Source organism: Panthera onca, chromosome B1, assembly GCF_046562875.1.
Source record: "Panthera onca isolate mPanOnc1 chromosome B1, mPanOnc1 haplotype 2, whole genome shotgun sequence".
NCBI classification, from domain to species: Eukaryota; Metazoa; Chordata; class Mammalia; order Carnivora; family Felidae; genus Panthera; species Panthera onca.
Window position 1 is genome coordinate 201,681,943 of NC_138342.1, and position 23,771 is coordinate 201,705,713.

Here is a 23,771-nt window from a genome sequence, read left to right on the forward strand (position 1 = left end):
AAATGTGGCTGAAGGCCCAGCCCGTGGCAACAAGCACGCTTGGATGGCTCAAGGGTAGGGCAGTGTCAGAACCCCATTCTGGATCACATCAGTGATTCCCGTGATTTTAAGTACGCCGTCTATGGTAAGGAATCCTGGGTTTTTGTAAGAGATCGCTTCTGCCAGCCCGCACACACGCATGCACGTGCAGCTGACGTGTGCACGGGCTGTCTGTCGACACCTGAAATGTAAGGGATCAACAACGGCTCAGCATTCTGATCTTCATCTGCTCTCCTCTTACCTGCCCTTCCCCTGCACAGGAAGTGATAGCTCCTTCCATTCAGCTCTTCAAACGGGTGACTGTGTTTCCTTCCATCCTTATGACCAAACCACTTACAGAATCTTTGCCGTTTCCCCTCCAACACAATAAAAGCTGTCACCTGCTCCACGTCACTGTGCCTGTGCAAGCCTCCCCCATCTCTTGTCTGGATTCTGCGGACAGCTTCCTCCGTCTGTCTGCCTCTGCGTTTGACCTTCCCCAGGCTAGCCTTCTAGGAGTAGCCGGTACCTGATTGCGCTAAATCAGACCTTCCCATTTTGTGGTTTCCCATCTGGTTCTGACCTCCTCTCCGTCAGCAGTGATGTGGGCAACGTGGCCTTCTCGTTTTGGTTCTTCGAACGCTCCCATATCTTTCCTCCCTGGGGACCCGATTTTGGCTGTTGACTTGCCGTGAGGGTTACAGCGTCTACTCTGCCCCTTAGCTAACGGACACACAGCCTTCAAGTGTCCGTCGAAATGCCATTGCCCTGCAGGGGCCAGCCTGATGCCACCCCGAATCCTGTGCTCCCTCTGTTCCCCGTAACTCTGTCTCTAACCGTACTCTGCCCTTTCCTTCGTGGCACCGATTCCAAGTTGTAACTGCAAATTGCTTTGGGTTTTTATTGTCTGGTGTTTATTTCATGAGGTTAAGCCTCTGAGAAGCTAACACAGAGCCTCCCATAAGGGGCGTTCAGCCGCTGTGCTGCTGAGTGGATGGCGGGCAGCTGCACAGAGTCGACCACAGCTTACTTGCTCTTTCTATTTTCAAGTGTCCTCTCCATGGTGATTTTGATGACTGCAACCTATCAGAGAAATAATCATTTCAGTTGTTTGCTTCTTATGAATAGAAATGCACCGTGTCTTCAAAAAATACGTTAACATGTCTTGCGGCTTTTAAATATAACACAATAGCACTATTGGAAACAGGTGCAAATGCCGTGGAAGCAAAATTTCAAACCCACTTCCTTCTAAGTTGAAAGGTACGATTTCCTACACAACTAGTTTTATTTGAGTTCCAAGATGCTAAACCCCGCTAAACCCTGTGTTTCTGAATGGCGGTTCCTGTTACACTTCTTAGCCTTTGTTCCACTATGCAAATAACCTACCTTCCTTCCTTCCTTCCTTCCTCCCTTCCTTCCTTCCTTCCTGTCTTTCTGTCTTTCTTTCTGTCTTTCCACTTTGTGAAAAGTACACGTTGCTTTCCGCGTAATATTATTGTACCTGTATTCTTTCTGTGTCTCTCATGTGGTATTTTCTATCCCCCAATCTTTTATAAGTAAACTTACGTTTCATCACATCCCTGGATGAAATTTCCCTGAGGATGGGAATCATGGAGACAGACTCATGCAATTTTAGAGTTGAAAGAGCACACTGAAATAATGTAGCCTGAGGTGTTTATAGGGAAGAGGAGTGGAGCAAATACTGGCAGTGATATCATCTTTATTGAGCAGTTCCAAGCATGCTGCCTGCACCGTCCTTACACGTGCACAATGACGTTGCACGGTAGGTGTTTCCGATGAGGAAATGGAGTGTCCTAGAGGTTGAACAGCCAGCTTGCCCAAGGTCCCGCAGCCATTCTGAAGGCATCTGTCCTTAATCCCAGCCTTGGCACTACGACACCTTGAGAGCCACGTAGCTTGTCTGCACTCTCCAGAATGAAAGATAAAGAACTGCACCATGTTATTTCATTTTTAGTCACTATTTTCCTCTGATTTTTCTAACACAAACCTTGTGTTTTTTCAATCTGTATCCTCTAATTATGGTACCTTACTACTTTCCTTCATTTATCAGTCATTATATTTTGTCCTTTCGGGAGGAAAGATGTTGCCAAATTACCTTAAATGGTATCTTTTCCACTTTCTACCAAAGTTCCATTTTCTAAGGAACCAAAAAAAGGTTGATTAAGTGTATTCCCATAGTAGGTGCCATTTAAAAAAGTGAAAATCCAATTCAGATTTCGGAGAAGATATTTCAGAATAAATATATTTGAATACACACACACACACACACATGCACACACATCTACACACAGTTCATCTTTTGCGTTTCACATTACAACCACGTATCACTAAACACACACGTCTCCATAATGGAGAACACATCTGAATGTCACGTGGAATACATATATGAAAGGATACGTAAGAAAGAAGTAAGACTGCTTCTCATTAAGAGTCTCTTTCAGAGACAGATACCATATGGTTTCACTCTCATGTGGATCCTGAGAAACTTAACAGAAACCCATGCGGAAGGGGAAGGAAAAAAAAAAGAGGTTAGAGTGGAAGAGAGCCAAAGCATAAGAGACTGTTAAAAATTAAGAACAAACTGAGGGTTGATGGGGGGTGGGAGGGGGGGAGGGTGGGTGATGGGTATTGAGGAGGGCACCTTTTGGGATGAGCACTGGGTGTTGTATGGAAACCAGTTTGACAATAAACTTCATATATTGAAAAAAAAAAAAGATTCTCTTTCCGAAAGCGTCTTCATGGTGCGACCTTTACCTTGATACCTGACTTGTGTTCTCCATGTTCCCACCTCCCCTTTATAAGCAGTTCTCCTCTGTGGTGTGGAAGATCCGTATCCATTCTGCCTTCCCTATCTTTGCCCACTCTGTCCCCTTGCCGGGGTGCCCTCTTCTCCAGTAGCCCCTGGGCTCCTTTTGTTGCACCTGTGTTCATCTACACCGTGAGCCTTGAAGTCCCTCAGGGACAGGCTGGAATTCTCGTTTTCTTCCTTTCCTTTTCACCCCCTGATTCATCCTTTCCCCTTTCCTCTTTTCCTTCTTTTTTTCCCTTACATTTTTATTTATTTTTGAGAGAGAGACGGAACACAAGCAGGGGAGATGCAGAGAGAGAGAGGCAGAGAGAGAAGGAGACACAGAATCGAAGCAGGCTCCAGGCTCTGAGCCGTGAGCACAGAGCCCGATGCAGGGCTCGAACCCACAAACCATGAGATCATGACCTGAGCCAAAGTCGGACGCTCAACCGACTGAGCCACCCAGGCTGCCCTCTTTTCCTTCTGATCCTTTCTCCCTTTCTTCCTCATTTTCTTCCTCTCTTTTGTTCCCCTTTTGTTACTTTATTTTTTAAGACTATTTTAGAGTGGTTTCAGGTGCACAGCAAAATTGAAAAGGAAGTACAGCGATGCCCCACATGCTTCCTAACCGCGCGCGCGCGCACACACACACACACACACACACACACACACACACACCGTCAGCATCTCCACCAGAGTGTTTTTGTTCCGACTGACAAACCTTACATCGGCACACAGTTATCACCGAAAGTGCACAGTTTACATTAGGGTTCACTCCTGGTGGTGTGCACTCTTTGGGTTTGGACATGTATCTATCATTAGGATGTCATACGGAGTATTTTCACTGCCCTCTGTGCTCTGCCTGTTCACCTTTCCCCCTCTCTGTCCCTGGCAACCACTGATTTTTTTTACTGCTTCGTTTTGCCTTGTTGAGAAAGTCATACAGTTGGGATTATATAGTGTGTCACCTTTTCAGATTGCCTTCTTTCACTTAGAGATATGCACTTGACATTCTTCCATGTCTTTTCATGACTTTAACTTCTTTTTATCACTGAAAAGTTTTCCATTGTCTGGAAGGAAGTACTACAGTTTATCAATTCACCTAAGGAAGGATATCTTGGTTGCTTCTGAGTTTTACAATGATCAATAAAGCTGCTGTAAACATTCATGTGCAGGGTTTTGTAAGTCTTCAACTCTTTGGGGGTAAATACCAAGGCGTGTGGTGTCTGGATCACGTGGTAAGAATGTGTTTAGTTTTGTAAGAAACCGCCAAACCGCCGTCCAAAGTGGTCTTACCATCTTGCCTTCCCACCGGTACTGAGACTCCGCGCTCCTCCGTAGCCTTGCCAGCATTTAACGATGTCACGGTTCAGGATTTGGGCCACTTTTATTTTTAATAACTTAAAAAAATCTTAGATTCCTTTGGTTACCAGATACACTTAAGGGAAAGAATATTCTTGTACTAAAAGTAGAAAGCCAGAAACATGTATCTTTTCCAGGGGCTAGTTAATTTCTTGGTGTTGCTCTCACCAACTAAGATGTGATGTACCAGGGCGTGTAGGCTTCTTGGTGCAATGCTGCTCTGCTCATCTCCACCAAGTGGGTGTATGTCTGCCTCCCTGCATTTGGATGCCTCCCTCAGCTTCCACTGAACAAAAGCGGACCTTCTCTGCACCCTCAGGGACTTCTGGCTTCACCAAAGTGGCAGGAGAGGGCTGCTGAAACACTGCATTTTTAAAAACACACCACTGCCTAGCTCTTTAGGTAGGAAATACTTATAAGGGACAATGTATAATTACTGAGGTATTGATATTTTTTTTCCCATCTGCCTCCTATTATACCTGAGCTTTTGATGAAACCTAATGCATGCTGCCTGCTGAATGGCATTCTTCCAATGAGAAACTTCATCACTAACTGTCTCCTATCTTTTATACATGGAAGCTAAATTTCTCAAAAAAGTAAATGTTATATGTCCAGATAAATTATTTTAAATTCAAATCTGTGAGTTGTGTCTGTGGAAGCATTACCTGACAAGGAAGGCAAGTAAGTTCATGGCTTTGAGTCCCCCAGAGAAAGGTGCGTGGTCTAGAAGACATGGAGAAGCAGATCTCTGCTTCATTTTTACATGCATCTTTCTCTCTTTATTTATTTTTTTAAAAATTGTTTTAATGTTTATTTATTTTTGAGAGAGAGAGAGAGAGAGAGAGAGAGAGAGAGAGAGAGACAGAGCTCGAGAGGGGAAGGGCCAGAGAGAGAGGGAGACACAGAATCTGAAACAGGCTCCAGGCTCCCAGCTGTCAGCACAGAGCCCAATGTGGGGCTCGAACTCACGAACCGCGAGATCATGACCAGAGCCGAAGTCAGATGCTTAACCGACTGAGCCACCCAGGCACCCCATGTCTTTCTCTCTTTAAAGAAAGAACCTATTTTCATTATACGATAATGCAACTATATAAATACATACAGCCAACATTTACAAGTTACCTGTACAACTTAAAATAATTATTAAGTTATAAGGGTAGACATTTCATGACTAGAGAGGTTTACAAGTCAGCAAACGAAGGTTAGGTATTAAGGGAGTACATCCATCAACTCGTCCACGCTTTTTTCTATTTTGTTTCCATAAAAACAAAACTACACCACATACTCTGTTTTATGATCTGCTCTTGGGGTGCCTTGGGGGCTCGGTTGACCAAGTGTCCGACTCTTGATTTCAGCTCGGGTCACGATCCCAGGGTTGTGGGATCGGACTCTGTCCAGCTCTGCGCTGACAGTGTGGAGCCTGCTTGGGATTCTCTCCCTCTCTCTCTGACCATTCCCCACTTGCACTGTCTGTCTCTCTCTCTCTCTCTCTCTCTCTCTGAAAATAAATAAATAAACACTGGAATATATATTTAATATATAAAGTATATATGATCTGATTTTTATGTTAAAGATATTTAGAGTTATTTACATGGGTATTAATACTGGAAGTATAATGTTTATAAGGTCAAGTATTTGTGAAGTGCACATAAGTTATGTTCATTTTTAAAAACCTTTGTCCATAGGAGCACCTGGGTGGCTCAGTTGTTTAATCATCTGGGACTTCAGCTCAGGTCACGATCTCATGGTTTGTGGGTTTGAGCCCTGCATTGGGCTCTGTGCTGACAGCATGGGGCCTGCTAAGGATTCTCTCTCTCCCTCCCCGTGCCCCTCCCCTGCTCTTCCTCTCTCTCTAATACATACATACATAAAGAATTTTTTCCTGATAAATGAATTCAGTAAAGTTGCAGGATACAAAATCAACATATGGAAATCTGTTGCATTTCTGTATACCAATAATGAAACAGCAGAAAGAGAAATTTAAAAAATCCCATTTATAATTGTACCATAAGTAATAAAATATCTAGGAATAAACCCAACCCAAAGAGGTTAAAGACCTGTACTCTGAAAATTGTATAACACTGATGAAAGGGGCCACCTGGGTGGTTTAGTCAGTTAAGCATCCAACTTTGGCTCAGGTCATGATTTCATGGTTCCTGAGTTCGAGCCCCACAGCAGGCTCTGAGCTGACAGCCTGAAGCCTGCTTCAGATTCTCTGTCTCTCTGTCTCTCTCTGCCCCTCTCCTGCCCATGCTCTGTCTCTCAAAAAACGTTAAAAATTTTCTTTTAATTAAACAAATTTTTAAAAAACAAAAAATAAAAACCTTTGTCCATAAATGAATATTATCTCCTCAAAACACCCTCCTTAGCCAAGTATATAAGAAAAATGAATTAATGTAGTAAGAACAATGTAGGTCTTGAAAGCAAAAACTCTGATACATGTATCAGCTAAACAAATAGGATATACTAACTACTCTCCCAACCCCACTTTCCTGTTTGTCAAATGTAGTAACTTCCTTGCAGAGATTTTGTGAGGATTGAATTATGTAACATGTAAAAGTACCTGCCACAGTACATCACATTCTTTGATTCCTCTCCTTGCTATGATCCCTTTCCTTACACAAATTAAATTTTATGTATTTTTGTTGGAATACATTTATTAATAATATATTATTTATTAATATTTATATTTAATAATATTAGAATATTAATACTAGATTCTTACCCTTTTCATATTTACATGTCTATAACTTATTGATATATTCAGTTGAGACCATGGAAGGAAAAATCGTAGCCAGACTACAAGTATCCTACAAAGTTTTTTCACTGGTTTTTAAGATCTAAGAACTCATGACCAGAGGTGATAGGCCATTATTACTTTAAATACATGTAACTTAATAATTCATAACTTGAAAAATGGAGACATTATACACATACTATATCATTGAGTGGGGATTATTATTTCTCCCACGTATTTACACCTTTGGATTTTCAAAATGACCATCACCATGCTGTAAGAAATGTACTTTACGATAGTCAAAAATTGCATTCCTCTGGATTACACGTTTGCAGAACATCTGAATAATGTACAGAGTGAAATTACCCATATGGATATGCTGAGATAAGGAGAGATTTCAGAGTGACCAAGCAATTTGATTTATTGATACATTAATACATACATTACTGATACATCATTATAATGTTAAACTATGTGTATCACATAAATTCTCAGAGAACTTAACATTTCTGCCATCTTAAAATAGTGTTAGTCTGTCTCTTATTATATAGTATTACTTTAAACAAATATTAATAAATGTATATTATAAAAATATGTGTGATATACAAACCATTTGTATTAAATAGCACTGGTTTATTAATATTATACATTTAAAGCTATTTTATATAAGCAAATATATAGTTATAAATATATATCTGAATATTTATATCTATTTAATGTAAAATTTAAGTTATTTAATATCTTATATGAATACATGTGAAATACATTTGTAAGTGATAAATATATACGTCAAGTATATGAAACACATTTATACAAATTACATTTACTGTGTTAGAATGCCTTTAAATATAAATTTCTGAAATCACTTACAAACTATCTGAGAAAGAAATTTTCTATGGGTACTCATCCCTCAGATATCTATTTTTTATTTTTGAGATGTAAAAATTAACAACTAAACTTTTATGATGTAGATAAATTATCTTTAATATGAAGTATCAAAATATGTGTATTGTAATATAAATTTACAACAATTTCATGTATATATATATGTGTGTGTGTTTATATATATATATATATATATATATATATATATATATATATATGCCTGAATCAATTATAGTATACACTGACTTTGAGATTTTTCCCCTTTCTTCTCATATCTCAAGGTTATGCAAAGTAACACACATCCTACGCAAAGTACCATAAACTGGCCTCGTCAGATGTTGGTTTTACTGTTAGAAGACCATGTGTAATTAGGTGCGCTGTGACATATCTTTGAGAAGCCCTAAACATTTTTAAGAAACCTAAGTCCAGCGTCCTTGAATTTGCAGGAGACTGAAGCAGAAGTTACAGGCTATAAGACCTCAAGCTGAGGCTGCTTCGTCCCTGAGTGATGGTCACCCTACATCTGTGGGAACCAGGACAGGTGCACAGAGGCATCTCTGGTGCCTGCCAATGTACATCCAAGTGAACATGCCAGAAGATGGGAGGAGTCAGGCCTGTAGGCTGTGGCATAAATTTCCATGCTGCTGATTTTGCAGAGGTCATTGAGACTGGTTTCATACTAGCATATTCTTATTTTTCATTTTATTTGAGTACCGAATAAATATCTTGGTTTAATTTGAAGATACATAAGGAAAGTACTCCCACTTTGAACATTTGCTGCCATAGTAATTTTAGCAGTTGGAAGGGTAATTACTCATATCATAGCTCTTCTAAGAACTTCTTGTTTTCTCCCCTGGCAGAAAAACAATCTAGAAGAGGCAATGTTGAAGAAAAAAATAAGTCTTAATAGTGAGAGAATTTGGAGTGTTTGAAATGACCTGGACCATAAGATCGCTGCAGATAGTGTTCGAATAATGTTAGAAAGACAGGAGGTTTTCAGTGACAGCCAAATCATCCTTGTTTGTTGTGCGGTTGAGAACCATTAAAATTTTTGAAAGTTCCTCGATAATGTTTTTATTACCACATAATATTTTATTACATAAGAAGCTAAACTATATTTTATTTTTAAATGTTTACTTGTTTATTTTGAGAGAGAGAAAGAGAATGTGCGTGGGGCAGGGGCAGAGAGAGGGAGAGAGAGAGAATCCACATCAGGCTCTGCTCTGTCAGCACTGTCAGAGCCCGGATGCAGGGCTCGATCCCATGAACTGCAAGATCATGGCCTGAGCCAAAATCGAGAGTTGGATGCTTGACTGACTGAGCCACACAGGTGCCCCTAAAATCCCTTTGAAAAATAAGTTGCTGTAAGCTAAGAGCTTGATTTAGGAATAGGCAATAGAACTGGAAATAAGAACATGGCAAACTTAGATCTAAAAGTCATGATAGTGGGCATTCGATTACTAGTGTTTTAAAAGTCGGCAAATTAATGCAGTGAGAAAAGAGAGAGAGTCCAGACAAAATGTCTGGCATTATATTAAAGGAAACATTTGACAAATATAGCTCACACAAGGGGCTTCATGTTCTGTAATTCTGTTGCATAAGAGGTGTTTCCTTGATGATTTAATCTGAGGTCCCAAAAAGTGCAGATCGAAGCAAGATGTGTTGATAAGTTACTTCTGTGCCAACCCTCCCTTTCAAACCCTAGTGTTGCACTGGTGATAAGACTTCTTCATTCAGATATCATCAATTTGTGTTTTACTTGTCAGTATTTGTGTACTGTTCTGGGATTGAACCAACTGCTGGCAAAGACTATAAATGTTCACCAGAAACAGAGAAAAGTTACCTTTAATTCTGGTATGCACGTGGAAATATCCCATGTGATACTCAACAAAGTAAGAATAATCCTGTTAGAGCTAAATAAAAGAAATTAGTACAATAGCAAAATGTTGTGGAGGTTTACATTTAGTTAAGTTAGTGGTTTGGTGTTTTGTTTCGTTTTGTTTTAGGAAGAAACAACAGGAATAAGTTTTATTCTTAACCAAGATAAAATTTGCAAATCAAAAGAGGAAATGCATTAGAAAGTAGGCATTGCTTTGCATTTCAGTAAAGAAATACTGAGTCTGTTAAATGTGGAAGGAACAAATGTCAGTGTTGACTTGTTCCACACTGATTTATGGCAGGAAAGTCTGAAGTTTACAGTACCCCCCAAACACACATGCATGGCATGGGGTGTGTATCATCGAAAGGTCATTGACAGAGGGAAATATTGCTACCAAGGAATTTCAACCAGAATGTGTTCTGTATAACAACATATTTTGTTGTTATGGAACTAAAACCATGTCACCTCTCTGAAGGTGTAAAATGGTTAGGATTAGTCTCAAAATTGATTCATCTGAATGAGTATCAAAAATAAAAATGTGTTATAATAGATCATAGAAGCAATGTCACTAAAAAGTCGGATTTTCTTTAAATGGCTCTTATTTTGGACCGTTTATTCCAAAGGCATACAAACTAAATTTTAACTCAAAAGATGGCACCTTACATGAAGATTTGAATCTTCAAGCCAATCCGTAGCTCTGGTGCTCTACAGGTGGCTTAGGGCCTCGCGTGGAAAGCGAGTCTGGTCTTTTTACTGCAGGAAGATTGCCACCAGATGGTACTGGAGCTGAAGCCTCATGGCTCAAAGCATATGGCTCCACATATGTATGTTAGATTGGGACTATAAATGAAAACACCTTTCTTATTCCAGCTTTTGGTGCTTCATATCTTTTCATTAGAAATGGAATTTTATTATGAAGAATCTTGTAACATTATTTTTTAAAGGCCTTGTTAAGTTACAAAGCCCTTAAACATACGATGTCTCAGTAACTTATTGCAGGAAGTGTAGGGAAAGGAACCTGGATTCTGGAATCTATCAGGTCCCAACTCTGGCCCTGGTTTTCTTTCTTATAAAACGGGTTTAATATTATCACCTCATGGAACGGCTGTATGGATTCAGTCTCAAGAACTCTGTAGGGGCACCTGGGTAGCTCAGTCGGTGAAGCATGCTAGTCTTGATTTTGGCTCAGGTCATGATCCCAGGGTCATGAGACTGAGCTCCCTGTTGGGTTTAAGCCTATGCTCAGCGTGGAGCCTATTTTTTTTTTTTTTTTTTAAATTTTTTCAACGTTTTTTATTTATTTTTGGGACAGAGAGACAGAGCATGAACGGGGGAGGGGCAGAGAGAGAGGGAGACACAGAATTGGAAACAGGCTCCAGGCTCCGAGCCATCAGCCCAGAGCCCGACGCGGGGCTCAAACTCACGGACCGCGAGATCGTGACCTGGCTGAAGTCGGACGCTTAACCGACTGCGCCACCCAGGCGCCCCGCGTGGAGCCTATTTAAGAGTCTCTCTTTCTGTCACTCTGCCCCCTCCTCTGCTCATGCGCACGAGCTCTATGTGTGTGTGTGTAAAGGACAGCTGGAGTTTCCAGCTTTAAATTTAAATTATTAAATTTAATTAAATTCCAGCTTTAAATTTAATTAAATTCCAGATTTAAATTTAAATCATCCTCATCATTATTATTCTTAGTGTTTTCTTTCTGCTTGTTTCTGTTTCAGTAATTGTAATTCTTGTCTCCACTGAGTTATTTGTCTCTGTTTTCTTTAATAATAGAGGTAGTTGTTTATATTTCTTTTGTATTAGTTACTTTTATCTCTATAGCACTGGTCTCGCTGTGTAGCTTGCTGCAAATAATTCATGTTGAATTTTAATTGACAGTCACAAGGCATGTCCTCAAAGAGCAGGATAATTTGGTAGGAAAAGCATCTTCCTCTTACTGAACATACTTCATAGGAGTCTTCATATTGTGAACCGAGATACTTTGAAAAAGGCATTTAAGTATATATACATTAATATAATTTACACATTTTAAATCAAAATTCATTAGAAGTCTTTTACAAACTGCCTAATTTGTATCTGTTCATCCATTTGCATAATTTTACATCTTGCTTTGGTATTAGTTAATGATGGGTGATGAATCTACCCATTGGATATTTCCAGTTTTGATTTTTATCTCCAAGGTTTTGACTAAAGTTTAATATATTTATTAGTATCTGTGGCATGTGTCCCAGGAGATTTGAAAAGATGTAATTCAACTAAATTAGAGTTAAAATGATATTAAACCAAGTAATTCCTCTCTTTTGAAAATGTGTCTCCAAGGCACTGGGGAACCTGCTTGAAGCAGATTGAGCTCCATGACTCTTTCCAGCTTTAAAGCTTCAGTTTTTCGAGAAATTAATTGGTCATGATGTTGATGGGTAGGTAGTTGGGATTTATGGAGCTTATTGTTTACTTGTACATAACCTGTTTGTCACCATGTCTTTGCCGTCGTTATCCCATTAAAAACCTATCTTTGTTTCGGGAAATCAGCCATATTTTACATTTAGTCCCTCATCACTTTTCTGTTATCTTCTGCCATCTGCAAACCATTCGGGCTTGTCTAATTTATTCTGTGCTCTCACAGAATTCCAAGTAAGTAACCTTTCTTGAATAAATAAGTGACTTTGACATTATCTTTAAAAAGACCCAGAGTGTTTTGATCTGACTTGGATGGGTACTTCCAATTTCTCTCATTTCTTTTTATTACTACTCCACGGGAGAAAAACAGAAAAAGAGGAGATAGAAATAGACCTCTTTTAAGCATTTATGTTACGTTTTAGAGCAGTCTGTTATTCTAGAATAGTGAAATAAGAGCCACACTAAAGCAGACCAGTTCTGATAAAAACAGTGATGGCCATTTACCTTAATGAGCTATTTTCATATGACACAGCGATGACCATTGTGCTCTGGGGTATATAAGATGTTTCTAAGTGATGATGACAGAAAAAAAAAAACATGGTGCAAATAATACTCTGCACTGAAGTTTGAGATTATTAAAACTAGAGTCTCTTTGAGAGACTTATTAGTAGACCGCTGCCTACTGCCTGGGGACTCTGCCCTAGCACATGATATAGACTCTGAAGCCATGGGGCTGAAGATAAAAGTAGTGAAGTCAGTCCCCCATCTCTGTAAGGGATACATTCTCACACTCCCAGTTAATGTCTGAAATCATGATCGGTGCCAAACCCCATATATGCTACATTACGTCCTAAACATACATAGCAATGGTAAAGTCTAATTTTATAAATTAGGCACAGTAATAGACTAACAACAATTACTACTGATAAAATAGAACAATTATAACAATATACTGTAATAAAAGCTATGTGAATGTCTCTCTCTCTCTCTCCCCCCAAATATCTTACTGTCCTGTATTTACCATTCTTGTGATGATGTGAAGATGATAAAATGCCTATCCAATCAGATGAAATGAGGCGAGTGTCACAGGTGTTGTGACATAGCTTGAGGCTTTAGATCATCTGCTTCTGGACCATGGTTGACCCGGGTAACGGGAACCATAGAAAGTGAAACGTGGATAATGGGGACTACTCTAGAACTGTCAGACTGATAGAAGTCGATGTGCTAATAGGTCACAGATTTACAACTTGCTGGAATACACACACATACACACCCAGTGGTAAGATACACAGAACATAAAATTTACCATTTTAACCATTTTTAGGTGTACAGTTTTGTGGCATTGCGTACATTCGCATTGTTGTCAATCCATCACCACCATGATGATCTCCAGATCAACAGACCTCCAGAATTTCATCTTCCCTACTGAAACTCTGTACATGTGAAAGAATAATTCCCCAGGCCGTTCTCCTGGAGCTTTGGAAAACCACTGTTCTACCTCCTGCCCTTGTGAATTAGACAACTCTTCACTCCCAGCTACTGTGTGTCCTTGGATGTAAAGTGAATCTCTCGTAGACAGCATATAGTTGTATCCTGGTTTGTTTTGGTTTATCCATTCTGCCAATCTGTGTCTTTTGATGGGGAATATATTAGTCAGCTAGAGCTGCCGTAAAAGAGTACCACAAATTGAGTGACTAAACCAACAGAAATGGATTTCCTCACCGTTCTGGAGGCTAGACGTTCAAGATGAAGGTGTTGGTGGGGCGGTTCTTCCGAGGGTCCTTTCCTTGACTTGTAGATGGCTGTGTTCTCCCTGTGTCTTTGCAAGGTCATCCCTCTGTGGGTGTCTGTGTCCTAATCCTCTACTTATGGGGTTACCACTCATACTGTAATAGGGCCACCCTAATGGCCTTATTGTAACTTACCTCTTCAAAAACCCTCTCTCCAAATGCAGCCACATTCTTAAAGACTGGGGGTAGGGCTTCAACTTGTGAATTTTAAGGGAACACAATTCAGCCAAAACATGTAGCTGATTACACATAAAGAAAGTACTGATTGAGGGATGCCTGGGTGGCTCAGTCAGTTAAGCATCCGACTTCGGCTCAGGTCATGATCTCATGGTTTGTGAGTTTGAGCCCCAGGTCAGGCTCTGTGATGACAGCTTGGATCCTGGAGCCTGCTTCGCATTCTGTCTCTCTCTCTGTCTCTCTCTCTCTCTCTGCCCCTCCTTCACTTGTGTTCTCTCTCTCTCTCTCTCTCTCTCAAAAATAAAAACAAAAGAAAGTACTGATTGGAAGGCACTTATTTTGACCGTTTTTATTTGTTTCCTGCATGCCCTACAGCCTTTTTTTTGTCCCTCATTTCTCCTATTACTATCTTCCTTTGGTTTAGTTGATGTTTGGTAGTGACCTATTAGGATCCCAATCTCAGTTCCTGTTGTGCATATTCCATAGGTACTTTCTTTGAGGTTGCCATGAAGATTACACGTAAGATCCCAAAATTATGACAATCTGTCTTAGAATGATACCAACTTAACTTCAACCACATATAAAACTGTGTTCCTTCACTCTGCCCTCACCACCACTTTATGCTATTGATGTCACAGATTGTATCTCTATTTATTGTGTATCTATTAACACAGACTTGCAATATTTTTATGCTTTTGTTTTTTTTAAATATGAAATTTATTGTCAAATTGGTTTCCATACAACACCCAGTGCTCATCCCAGCAGGTGCCCTCCTCAATGCCCATCACCCACCCTCCCCTCCCTCCTACCCCTCATCAACCCTCAGTTTATTCTCAGTCTTTAAGAGTCTCTTATGGTTGGCCTCCCTCCCTCTCTTTTTTTTTTTTTTTTCCCTTCCCCTCCCCCCGTGGTCTTCTGTTAGGTATGTTTTCACTCTCATGTGGATCCTGCTTTTGTCTTTTAAATCATGTAGAAAATTTTAAAAATGGAGTTTCAAACCAAAATTACATAATAGAGTTTTTAAAAAAGATTTCTGTCTATAATTCCTTTTACAAGAGAACTTTTGTGTTTTCATTTTGTTTTGAGTTATTGTCTAGTGCCCTTTCATTTCAATTTGAAGGACTCCATTTAATGTTTCTTATAGGGCCGATCTATTAGTAATGAATTCTCTGTGCTTTTTTAGTTTGCTTTTCTTTTGGTCTGTTTATGCCTTAATTTTCCCTTTATTGTGGGGGAAGGTTTTGCAGGATAGAGAATTTTCAGTTAACATGAGCTTTTCTTTCAGCCCTTAAATATTTCACCTAATGTCTTTTGTCCCACGGGGTTTCTGCTGAGAAGCCTGATGGTTTTACTGGGGATCTTATTTGTGATGGGGTGCTTTTTTCTTTCTGCTTTCAAGATTTGTTGTTTTTGTCTCTTGACAGTTTGAGTATGTGTCTCATTGTGGGTTGCATTGACTTTATCCTACTTGGAGTGTGTTTAGCTCCTTGGATTTGTATATTTGCATCTTTACTCAAATGTGAGAAGCATTCAGACATTATTCAAATTCATGTTTAAGACAGTTGTGTTATAGTCTTCGTCTGGTAAGCCTGATGCATGTGTTTCTTCAGGGACTGTTTCTGGAGATTAATTTCATTCCTTGGAATTGGGCACATCTTTCTATTTTTGTATGACTTGTGATCTTTGTGAAAAAATGTTCACCTGAAATAAACAGTTTCCTCTCCCAGTTTTTGCAGAATGGTGTGGAAGACCTTTATAAATTAGTGGGCCCCTGAGCCGTAGGATTAGCCTGGCATGAAGACTTAAGGTCTTCTCAGGTCTCTTCTGGGAATGTGTGCCGTCTGGGTCTGTGCGTATGCTTTTCCAGACCCCCATCCAGCTGCTTTCTGATACGTTACTACCCCAAAGAGCCCCCCCATCCAGCTGCTTTCTGATACGTTACTACCCCAAAGAGCCTCACTCCAGCTCCTTCCCAGGATCTTAGATGTTCCGTTGTAACTTCTTGGCCCCAGATACCTGCATGGCTGCAGCCCCTTCGCACTTTACAAATGCAGCAGTCCACCAGCGCCTTCCGTGGCTTCTGGCTGCCTTTCCCCATATGAGCTCCAAGGCAGGCGAGACAAAAACCGGTCTCTCATGCAGCCCACAGGCCAGAATTTGCAAACAAGCTTCTCCACCCTCGGCGAAGGAACCAGGAATGAGGTCAGGAACGAAGGTGTGAAGCAAGGCATGTTAAACCCTCAAGAATTCTCCTGCCCTCATGGATGTGGCTCTTCCTCATTGGGCGTTTGCTTGACTGCTGTTGACTTCTGACTGGTATCCAGAGTTCCTACAAAGTTATTTTATTTCGTCTGTAGTTTTTATTTGATGTTTCCATGCTGGGGTGAGGGCCTGCAACTTCCTGTTCCACCATCTTACTGATGCCACTGCCCTTCTTGCTGGATAATTTTTAAATGATAGTGAGAAAAACAAATATTTAAATACGAAAGAAAATTTCAGAGGTGAGTCCATTTCTCACACCCCACTGCAAAATGAGTATTAGATGATATAAAAATCTCAATTAAAACCTGTAAGAAATGAAGATTATTTTGGAATGATGAAGTGCTTCCTAAGAATAAATTTATTTAGCATATTTTAGTAAGATTTGTACTTAATGAGGGATTACGTCCATATCGCAATTTCATTCTAACTTAGCAATGAAAACTGAATCTTGCTGTGATTATTGTCATTTTTTATGCAGTTTTAATACTATTCTTAAGGATTTCAGTATCTACCTAGATATATTTTTTCTCATGGAATCATTTAAAATATATGTGGAGAAAAAAATATATAAATCTATTATATATAGTTAATATTTTATATGTATTATAAATGTATAAATATGATCTGGACATATATATTATAGATAGATATAGATATAGATAGGTAATGAAACAATCTATTTAAATGGGTTTAAACTGTAGGAAACACGAGTTACCCAATAGGATGTTAAGGTAGGGTAGGTTCCTGAGTTGGCAAATTTTCTGTCTTAACTATGATATCAAGGGTCCAGGTACTTGGTATATATATATTCTCCATTTATGATATACCCTCCATTCTTGGAACATAGCAATATGGCACCAACAATTCCACATTCGAAATCCAGACACAGAAAGATCCAGAATAAAAACAGAGATGGTCTTTGTTGGCTCACTGGAATGTCTTCCCAGTGGCACAGCTCCAGACTTTCCCTCATGTCTCACTGAACAGAATTGAGTCACAAGCCCCCTGTTGAGCTAATTTCTGGAAAGAAAGAAGGAATTGCCTCGGCTGGATTAGACAACTTAGGGTGGGGTGGGTGTTGGAGTGGCAGCTACTCTATCCAATAAGCAAGCGCGTCCTTTAAAAACCCTTCTGTGATTGTACAACATCCCCGTAGGAGGAAGGCTCCTCATGGAACACATTCAGGAAATACATCAGCATGTTTGTAAAAGAAGAAGGATACTCGTTTTTTTTAGTCCAATGATAAACATGTTCAATGTTTAAAACATAATAGGTAATTTTATTTAAATTATGTCTCATCTGGGCATTAACAAATAATTAGTGTCTTCATCTGTGGGTCTTCTGTATAAACTGTGGCATTTTACCATTCTGTTCTTTTTTGTCCCATCATGCTGTTAGTTGTGACCTATTGTAAAGTTGAACATAAGGAGAAAATGTATTTTTTAAAATTAAATTTTGACCACGTCAATAGAAGAAGGGCTCAGACTAAAGAATGTTGGCATCCTTTCACTGGATAAGAAGTCTTGATTTTTCGGACATAAAAATAAAGATGTATTTTAATATATCTAACATGTCTTAATTCTAAAATAAATTTCATTTTTAAAGTCATGATCTAAGAACCAAGCCTGCCTAACATAAATTTATTCTCTGAGGATTTCTCCAACAGCTAACCAAATTTACAAGAATGTTTCTCTCTATTATAGTGAGTCAAGGAGGCGTTGCATTGGTCTCTGACATGTGTCCAGATCCCGGGATTCCGGAAAATGGAAGAAGAGCAGGTTCCGACTTCAGGTAGGAGATACAGAAGTTATTTGAAAAGCATGTGATTTTCTAAAATATATATAATTTCAACTTGTTGTCCTTAACTCTGATGTCCTTTTGATTTAAAGATACAACTTCTCAATTATTACGGGGCTCTTATATGTAAGGCATACTGTGTAAAGATCTAAGACAGACTGTGTTTAAAACTTCCATGTGGTGTAGAGTTGATGCCTTTCACTATATGAGCAAGTATTAAATATTTAACCCTAAATGAATATAATCAAAATTTGTCTCAAGGGTTTTTTTTTTTCCGGTTTTTCATTAATTACCATCTCCTATTCTAATGCATTTTGGTTAATGTTTAAAAAAATAGATGGGGCAAAAATTTAACTATAGCCTCATAATTATTTCATTCAATTTTTAGAATAATGAATGTAAGTGGCAGTCAATGCAATTTATTTCAGAAAATGTTATGATTCACTTTACTAGGATCGTGATGAGCTAGAGACTACTTTCCAGTTGTGACATTATTAATGTAGTGGTGATTGTAATAGTGTATTATAATTATAATGCCATTTATATTTATAATGATTACAATATCATTTCTTTGCATTTTTGAATTCGTTTCCATTAGTTCCAGAAATGTTTGCCAGTTTACAAGATGGATACACATACTGGGAGTAAGCTTCAAAATAAAGAATACAGGGGGTTGGGAAAAGTGCTTTCCTCCCTTAAAATTTCACCATTTTTGACAGGGAAACAATAAAGATACATGTAGAGAGCTTGGGCTACCACAGTAAGAGGAAACTGAAACAGTCTCTGTGCCACTAGAGAAGGAAGAAGGAATATTCCTCAGTGAAGCTGGAGTAGCAATGGCCATTTGGGGAAATTTTATGTAATTTTAATCATTTACTGATGTATAGTTAACAAGAGTGTTGTATTAGTTTCAAGTGTGCAGTATACTAGTTCACTGATGTTACACATTTCTCAGTACTCGTCAAGATGAGTGGATTCTTGACCCCTTTGTGTGTCTCACCCCTCACTCCCCCGCCTCCATTCTGGTAACCGACAGCTCTCTCGGTTTCTAAGAGTCTCTTTTTTTGTCTCTCTGTTTCTTTTGTTTCCTAAATTCCACATAGAGTGAAAAAGACAAGTAGCGATAGTAATTTTGAAAAGGTTAGAGAAAGAATAAAATTGTCTACAGGCTGGCTGTAATAAAGTTGGTATAATTATAGACACATATACTTTTTTTTTCCATGAAAAGGAAACAAAGAAAATACACACGATAACAAAATGCGTTTGACTTCCTAGCGGTGTCCGCCTTGTTTGAAGTGGATGGGAGATCATGTGGTTTACAGGTTAAAGATACCAAGTTTGAGTGTAGCTAGGGGAGCTGGTGTTTCAGTTCAAGTTCCTTTGAAGCAGAGCCTGAGACAGGATTCTTCTTCAAGTGATTTTTTTTTTTTGTTTGGAAAAGTGCTCTTTGGAGAAGGGCAATGGGGGGAACAAGGGGGGCAGAGTGAAAAGCTCAGACGCAGGCTGGTTCTCGCTGCTGAGGAGCTTCAGTCCGAACCCACAGGGACTCTCAGGGGACGGGTCACATCGACCAGCTGGCTCCCCCTCCGGTACCCACCCTCCCTGGCTGCCCATTGTTGGGTTCCTTCTTTTGGCTCAAGGAAGTTCTCCAGAGCACAGCTTGGTTGTGGGTATTTGTGAGCACTCTCAGTGGGTTCTCTGACAGAGACAGGTGCTGGCTTCCACCAGCAGATAAAATAGCAGTCAGCCGAAGGCACCAGGAATTCTGTCTTTTGCAAAGCAAGCAGATACACGAAATGTACACATTCTTGCTGGAATCCATAGAGCTTTTTATGTTTTGATTTCCTTCCTTATCTCAAAAGTGACCTCCTCCACTTGCCCCTTCCCCATTTCACCCTGGAAAAAATGCTCTCCTTGCCTCACTCCCAGAGAACTGTACACGCTCTCCCACGATTCTTCTTCATTATTGTTCACGTGTCCGTTTTCCCCATCCAGCTCACGCTTCTCCAGTGCAGGGATGGTATTTTATTCACTCCGGCTTCCTCAGTGACTGAAACGGTGCCTGGCCCACGGGCACTCGCGGTATTATTCAAGTGCCCCTTGCGTGTGAGGGAGATTGTCCATCCAGCACTCTGTCATCCCTGAAAATCTTTGCAGGGATCTGGGAACTTCCTTGGTCTGTTTTGGAATAGCTCTGTTTTAAAACATGATGAGTTAAATGCTGTCTGACAATGCCAGGTTCAAATTGTATGCTATGGTAAAAGGAACTAGAGAAACTTCTTTTCTTTTTTAATTTTTTTTTAAATTTTTATTTATTTTTGAGACACAGAGAGACAGAGCATGAATGGGGGAGGGGCAGAGAGAGAGGGAGACACAGAATCTGAAACAGGCTCCAGGCTCCGAGCTGTCAGCACAGAGCCCGACGCGGGGCTCGAACTCACGAACTATGAGATCGTGACTTGCGCCGAAGTTGGACGCTCAACCGACTGAGCCACCCAGGCACCCCAGAGAGATTTCTTAACCTCCAAAAGTTGACAAGGAGCTCAGAGACATCCAGGGCCAGTTATCGGTTCAGCACAAGCACAGCAATGGAGCATTTTATGAGCACCTTAGATGAATGTGCTGGTATTTACTCTGCTCATTCTTACAACAGCCTTATTTCTGAAGAAGAGGTTCAACGTTGGGGTAAACATTAGCCCCTGGGGTTATGTGTGTCTTCGGGACAGCCAGTGAAGGAAGGAAAGGAGTTACCGTATCTCAGATGAGACATTCATGCTTTCAAATCCTGACTTTCCTGGGGAATCTCTATATTGTTTCCATGTCTCCAAGTTCATGGCAATCGAATAATATAACAGACAGAAAGGGATTTGAAAGAGTAAATTTCCTATAGGACTAAATACAAATGTAAATATTTTTGCCATCTATGGACGTGTGTGTGTGCGCGCGCGAGCGCAAAACTGTGATAGTCCAGGGGCACCTGGGTGGCTCAGTCAGTTAAGCATCCGACTTCGGCTCAGGTCACGATCTCACGGTCCGTGAGTTCGAGCCCCGCGTCAGACCCTGTGCTAACAGCTCAGAGCCTGGAGCCTGTTTCAGATTCTGTGTCTCCCTCTCTCTCTGCCCCTCCCCTGCTCATGCTCTGTCTCTCTGTCTCAAAAATAAATAAACTTTAAAAAAGAATTAAAAAACTGTGATAATCCAGTTATAGTAGCTTTTTCTACACTTCAGAGGACTAGATCTCTAGATGATGCTCACAACTACAAATAAACAGTTTTCAGTTTTTCTTTCTAATGTGAATGAATTTTGTTTCTTTTCCTTGCCTGAAAGAACTGGCCAGGACCTATCTTATGAGGTTGAATATAAATGGTAAGCCTTTCCTGCTTCATTCAGTTTTTAATGTTTTATTTATTTTTAGTAATCTCTACCCCCATCATGGGGCTCCAACTCATGACCTTGAGATCAAGAGTCACATGCTCTCCCCCAGCCAGGCATCCTCATTCTTGCTTTATTCTTGATCTTTGGTGGAAGGCATTCTGGTTTTCATCATTGAGTGATACTAGCTGTAAGGTTTTTATAGATTATTTTTATCATGCTGGAAAAGCGTCCTTCTATTTGTAGTTTGTTGTAGGTTTTTATCATGAATGGATATAGATTTTCTCAAAAGCTTTTTCTAGATCTATTGAGATGATCTTTTCTGTTTAGTTTTTAATATGATTAATTACATTGACTGATTTTTCTTGCATTCTGGGATAAATTAATTTGGTCGTGATGTATCATCCTTTTTATATACTGTTGGCTTTGATTTGCTAATTTTGTTTTAGATTTTTGCATGTATGCTCATGAGAGATATTAGCCTATGGTCTTTTCTTGTAATTTCTTGATTTTGCTATCAGAGTAATGCTGGTCTCATCAAATTAGTTAGGGAATATTCTGTGCTCTGGAATATCCTGAAAGAATTTGTGTAGAGTTGATAACATTTCTTTCTTCAGTTTTTGAGAGATTTATCAGCGAAGTCATCTGGAGGTGCAATTTCCTAACAAAAAGTTTTTAAATTACAGTACAACTTTTTTTCTACATACAAACCTGTTCAGGTTCTTACTCTGCTTAAGTAAGTAGCTTTGATAATTTGCATCTTTCAACGTATTTTTCAGATTTTTATCCAGGTTGTCAAATTTATTTTCATAAAGTTATTCATAATATTTTCTCATTGTCCTTTAAATGAGTAGTGGTGGCAGAATTGCAATTCCTGACCTTGGTAATTTGTGTTTTCTATTTTACCAGACCCACTTGACTCGTGATATGTCAGTGCTATTGATCTTGTCAAAAAAAAAAACCTACATTTGGTGTCACTGATGTTTCTGTATTGGTTTTATTTGTTTCATATTCCATTGAATTCTGCTCTGGTCTTTTATTATTTTCACTCTTCTGATTACAGTGGGATTTATATGCTCTTCATTGTGAAGTTTCTTAAGATTGAAGCTGTGATTTAAGATTCCTTTTTCTTTTCTAATGTGGGTGTTCAGTGCTTTAAATTCTACTCCAAGAATGGATTTAACTGTATCATGTATAAATAGCATGTTTTCCTTTTCATGCAGTTCAGAATACTTCCTATTTTCCCTTGTGATTACTTGTGTAATCCATGGGTTATATAAAAGTGTTCTATTTAGTTTCCAAATATCTAGGGATTTCCCCAGGTTCTTTGTGGTCAGAGAACATACTTTGTATAACTTAAATCCTTTTAAATTGACCAAGAATTGTTTTCTGTCCTAGAATATGCTCCGTCTTGGTAAGCATTTTATGTGCACTGGAAAGAGTGTATGTTCTGCCATAGTAGGGTGAAATGTTCCCTGAAGGTCGGTTAGATCAAGTTGGATGACAACATTGGTCAAATCTTTTGTATCCTCACTGACTTTCTGGCCACTTGTTCTGTTGTTGAGAGAAATATGTTGAAATCTCCTGCTATGATTGTGGGTTTGTCTATTTCTTATAGTTTCATCAGTTTTTGCTACATGTCTTTGGAAGCTGTGTTATTAGTTACGTATGTGTTTGTTGTCTTTTTAATGAATGCATACCTTTGATGTTAGGAAGTGTCCCTCTTTATCTTGGATAGTATTTTTTGCTCTGAAATACACTTTGCCTTGGTCTATCCTAGTCACTCCAGCCTTCTCCTGACATTTGTGAGTATGGTGACACTATATATGCGTTCATACTCCTGCTTCTGCGTTTAATATGTTCCACTATGTTGTTTTAGCTAACATATTTTTAAAAATCCTGCCTCACATATGGTTGAAAAATAAATGAATATTTGGGGCACCTGGGTGGCTCAGTCGGTTAAACGTCTGACTTCGGCTCAGGTCACGATCTCACAGTTCGTGGGTTCGAGCCCCGCCTTAGACTCTGTGCTGACAGCACAGAGCCTGGAGCCTGCTTTGGATTCTGTGTCTCCCTCTCTCTCTCTGCCCCTCCCCCGCTCATGCTCTGTCTCTGTCTCTTGAAAGTAATAAATAAACGTTAAAAAAATTTAAAAAAATAACAAATGAATATTTATTGTTTTCCTCCAAGTTTCTATTCCAGTTCTAGTTAGTTAACATACAGTATAATATTTGCTTCAGGTGTAGAATTAGTAATTCATCTCTTCCAGACAACACCCAGCAC

At 39.4% G+C, this 23,771-nt stretch overlaps 1 protein-coding gene across 3 annotated transcripts in view; it reads left to right on the forward strand.

Moving 5' to 3' along the window:
- The window catches only part of CSMD1 (CUB and Sushi multiple domains 1), a 2,002,273-nt gene that overhangs the window by 1,403,793 nt on the left and 574,709 nt on the right, over nucleotides 1–23,771 (forward strand). For all 3 annotated transcript variants that reach the window (XM_078445226.2, XM_078445227.2, XM_078445228.2), the window contains one exon: nucleotides 18,023–18,110. In XM_078445226.2, coding sequence (XP_078301352.2) covers nucleotides 18,023–18,110 — 88 coding nt within the window. The remainder of the gene's footprint in view (nucleotides 1–18,022; nucleotides 18,111–23,771) is intronic.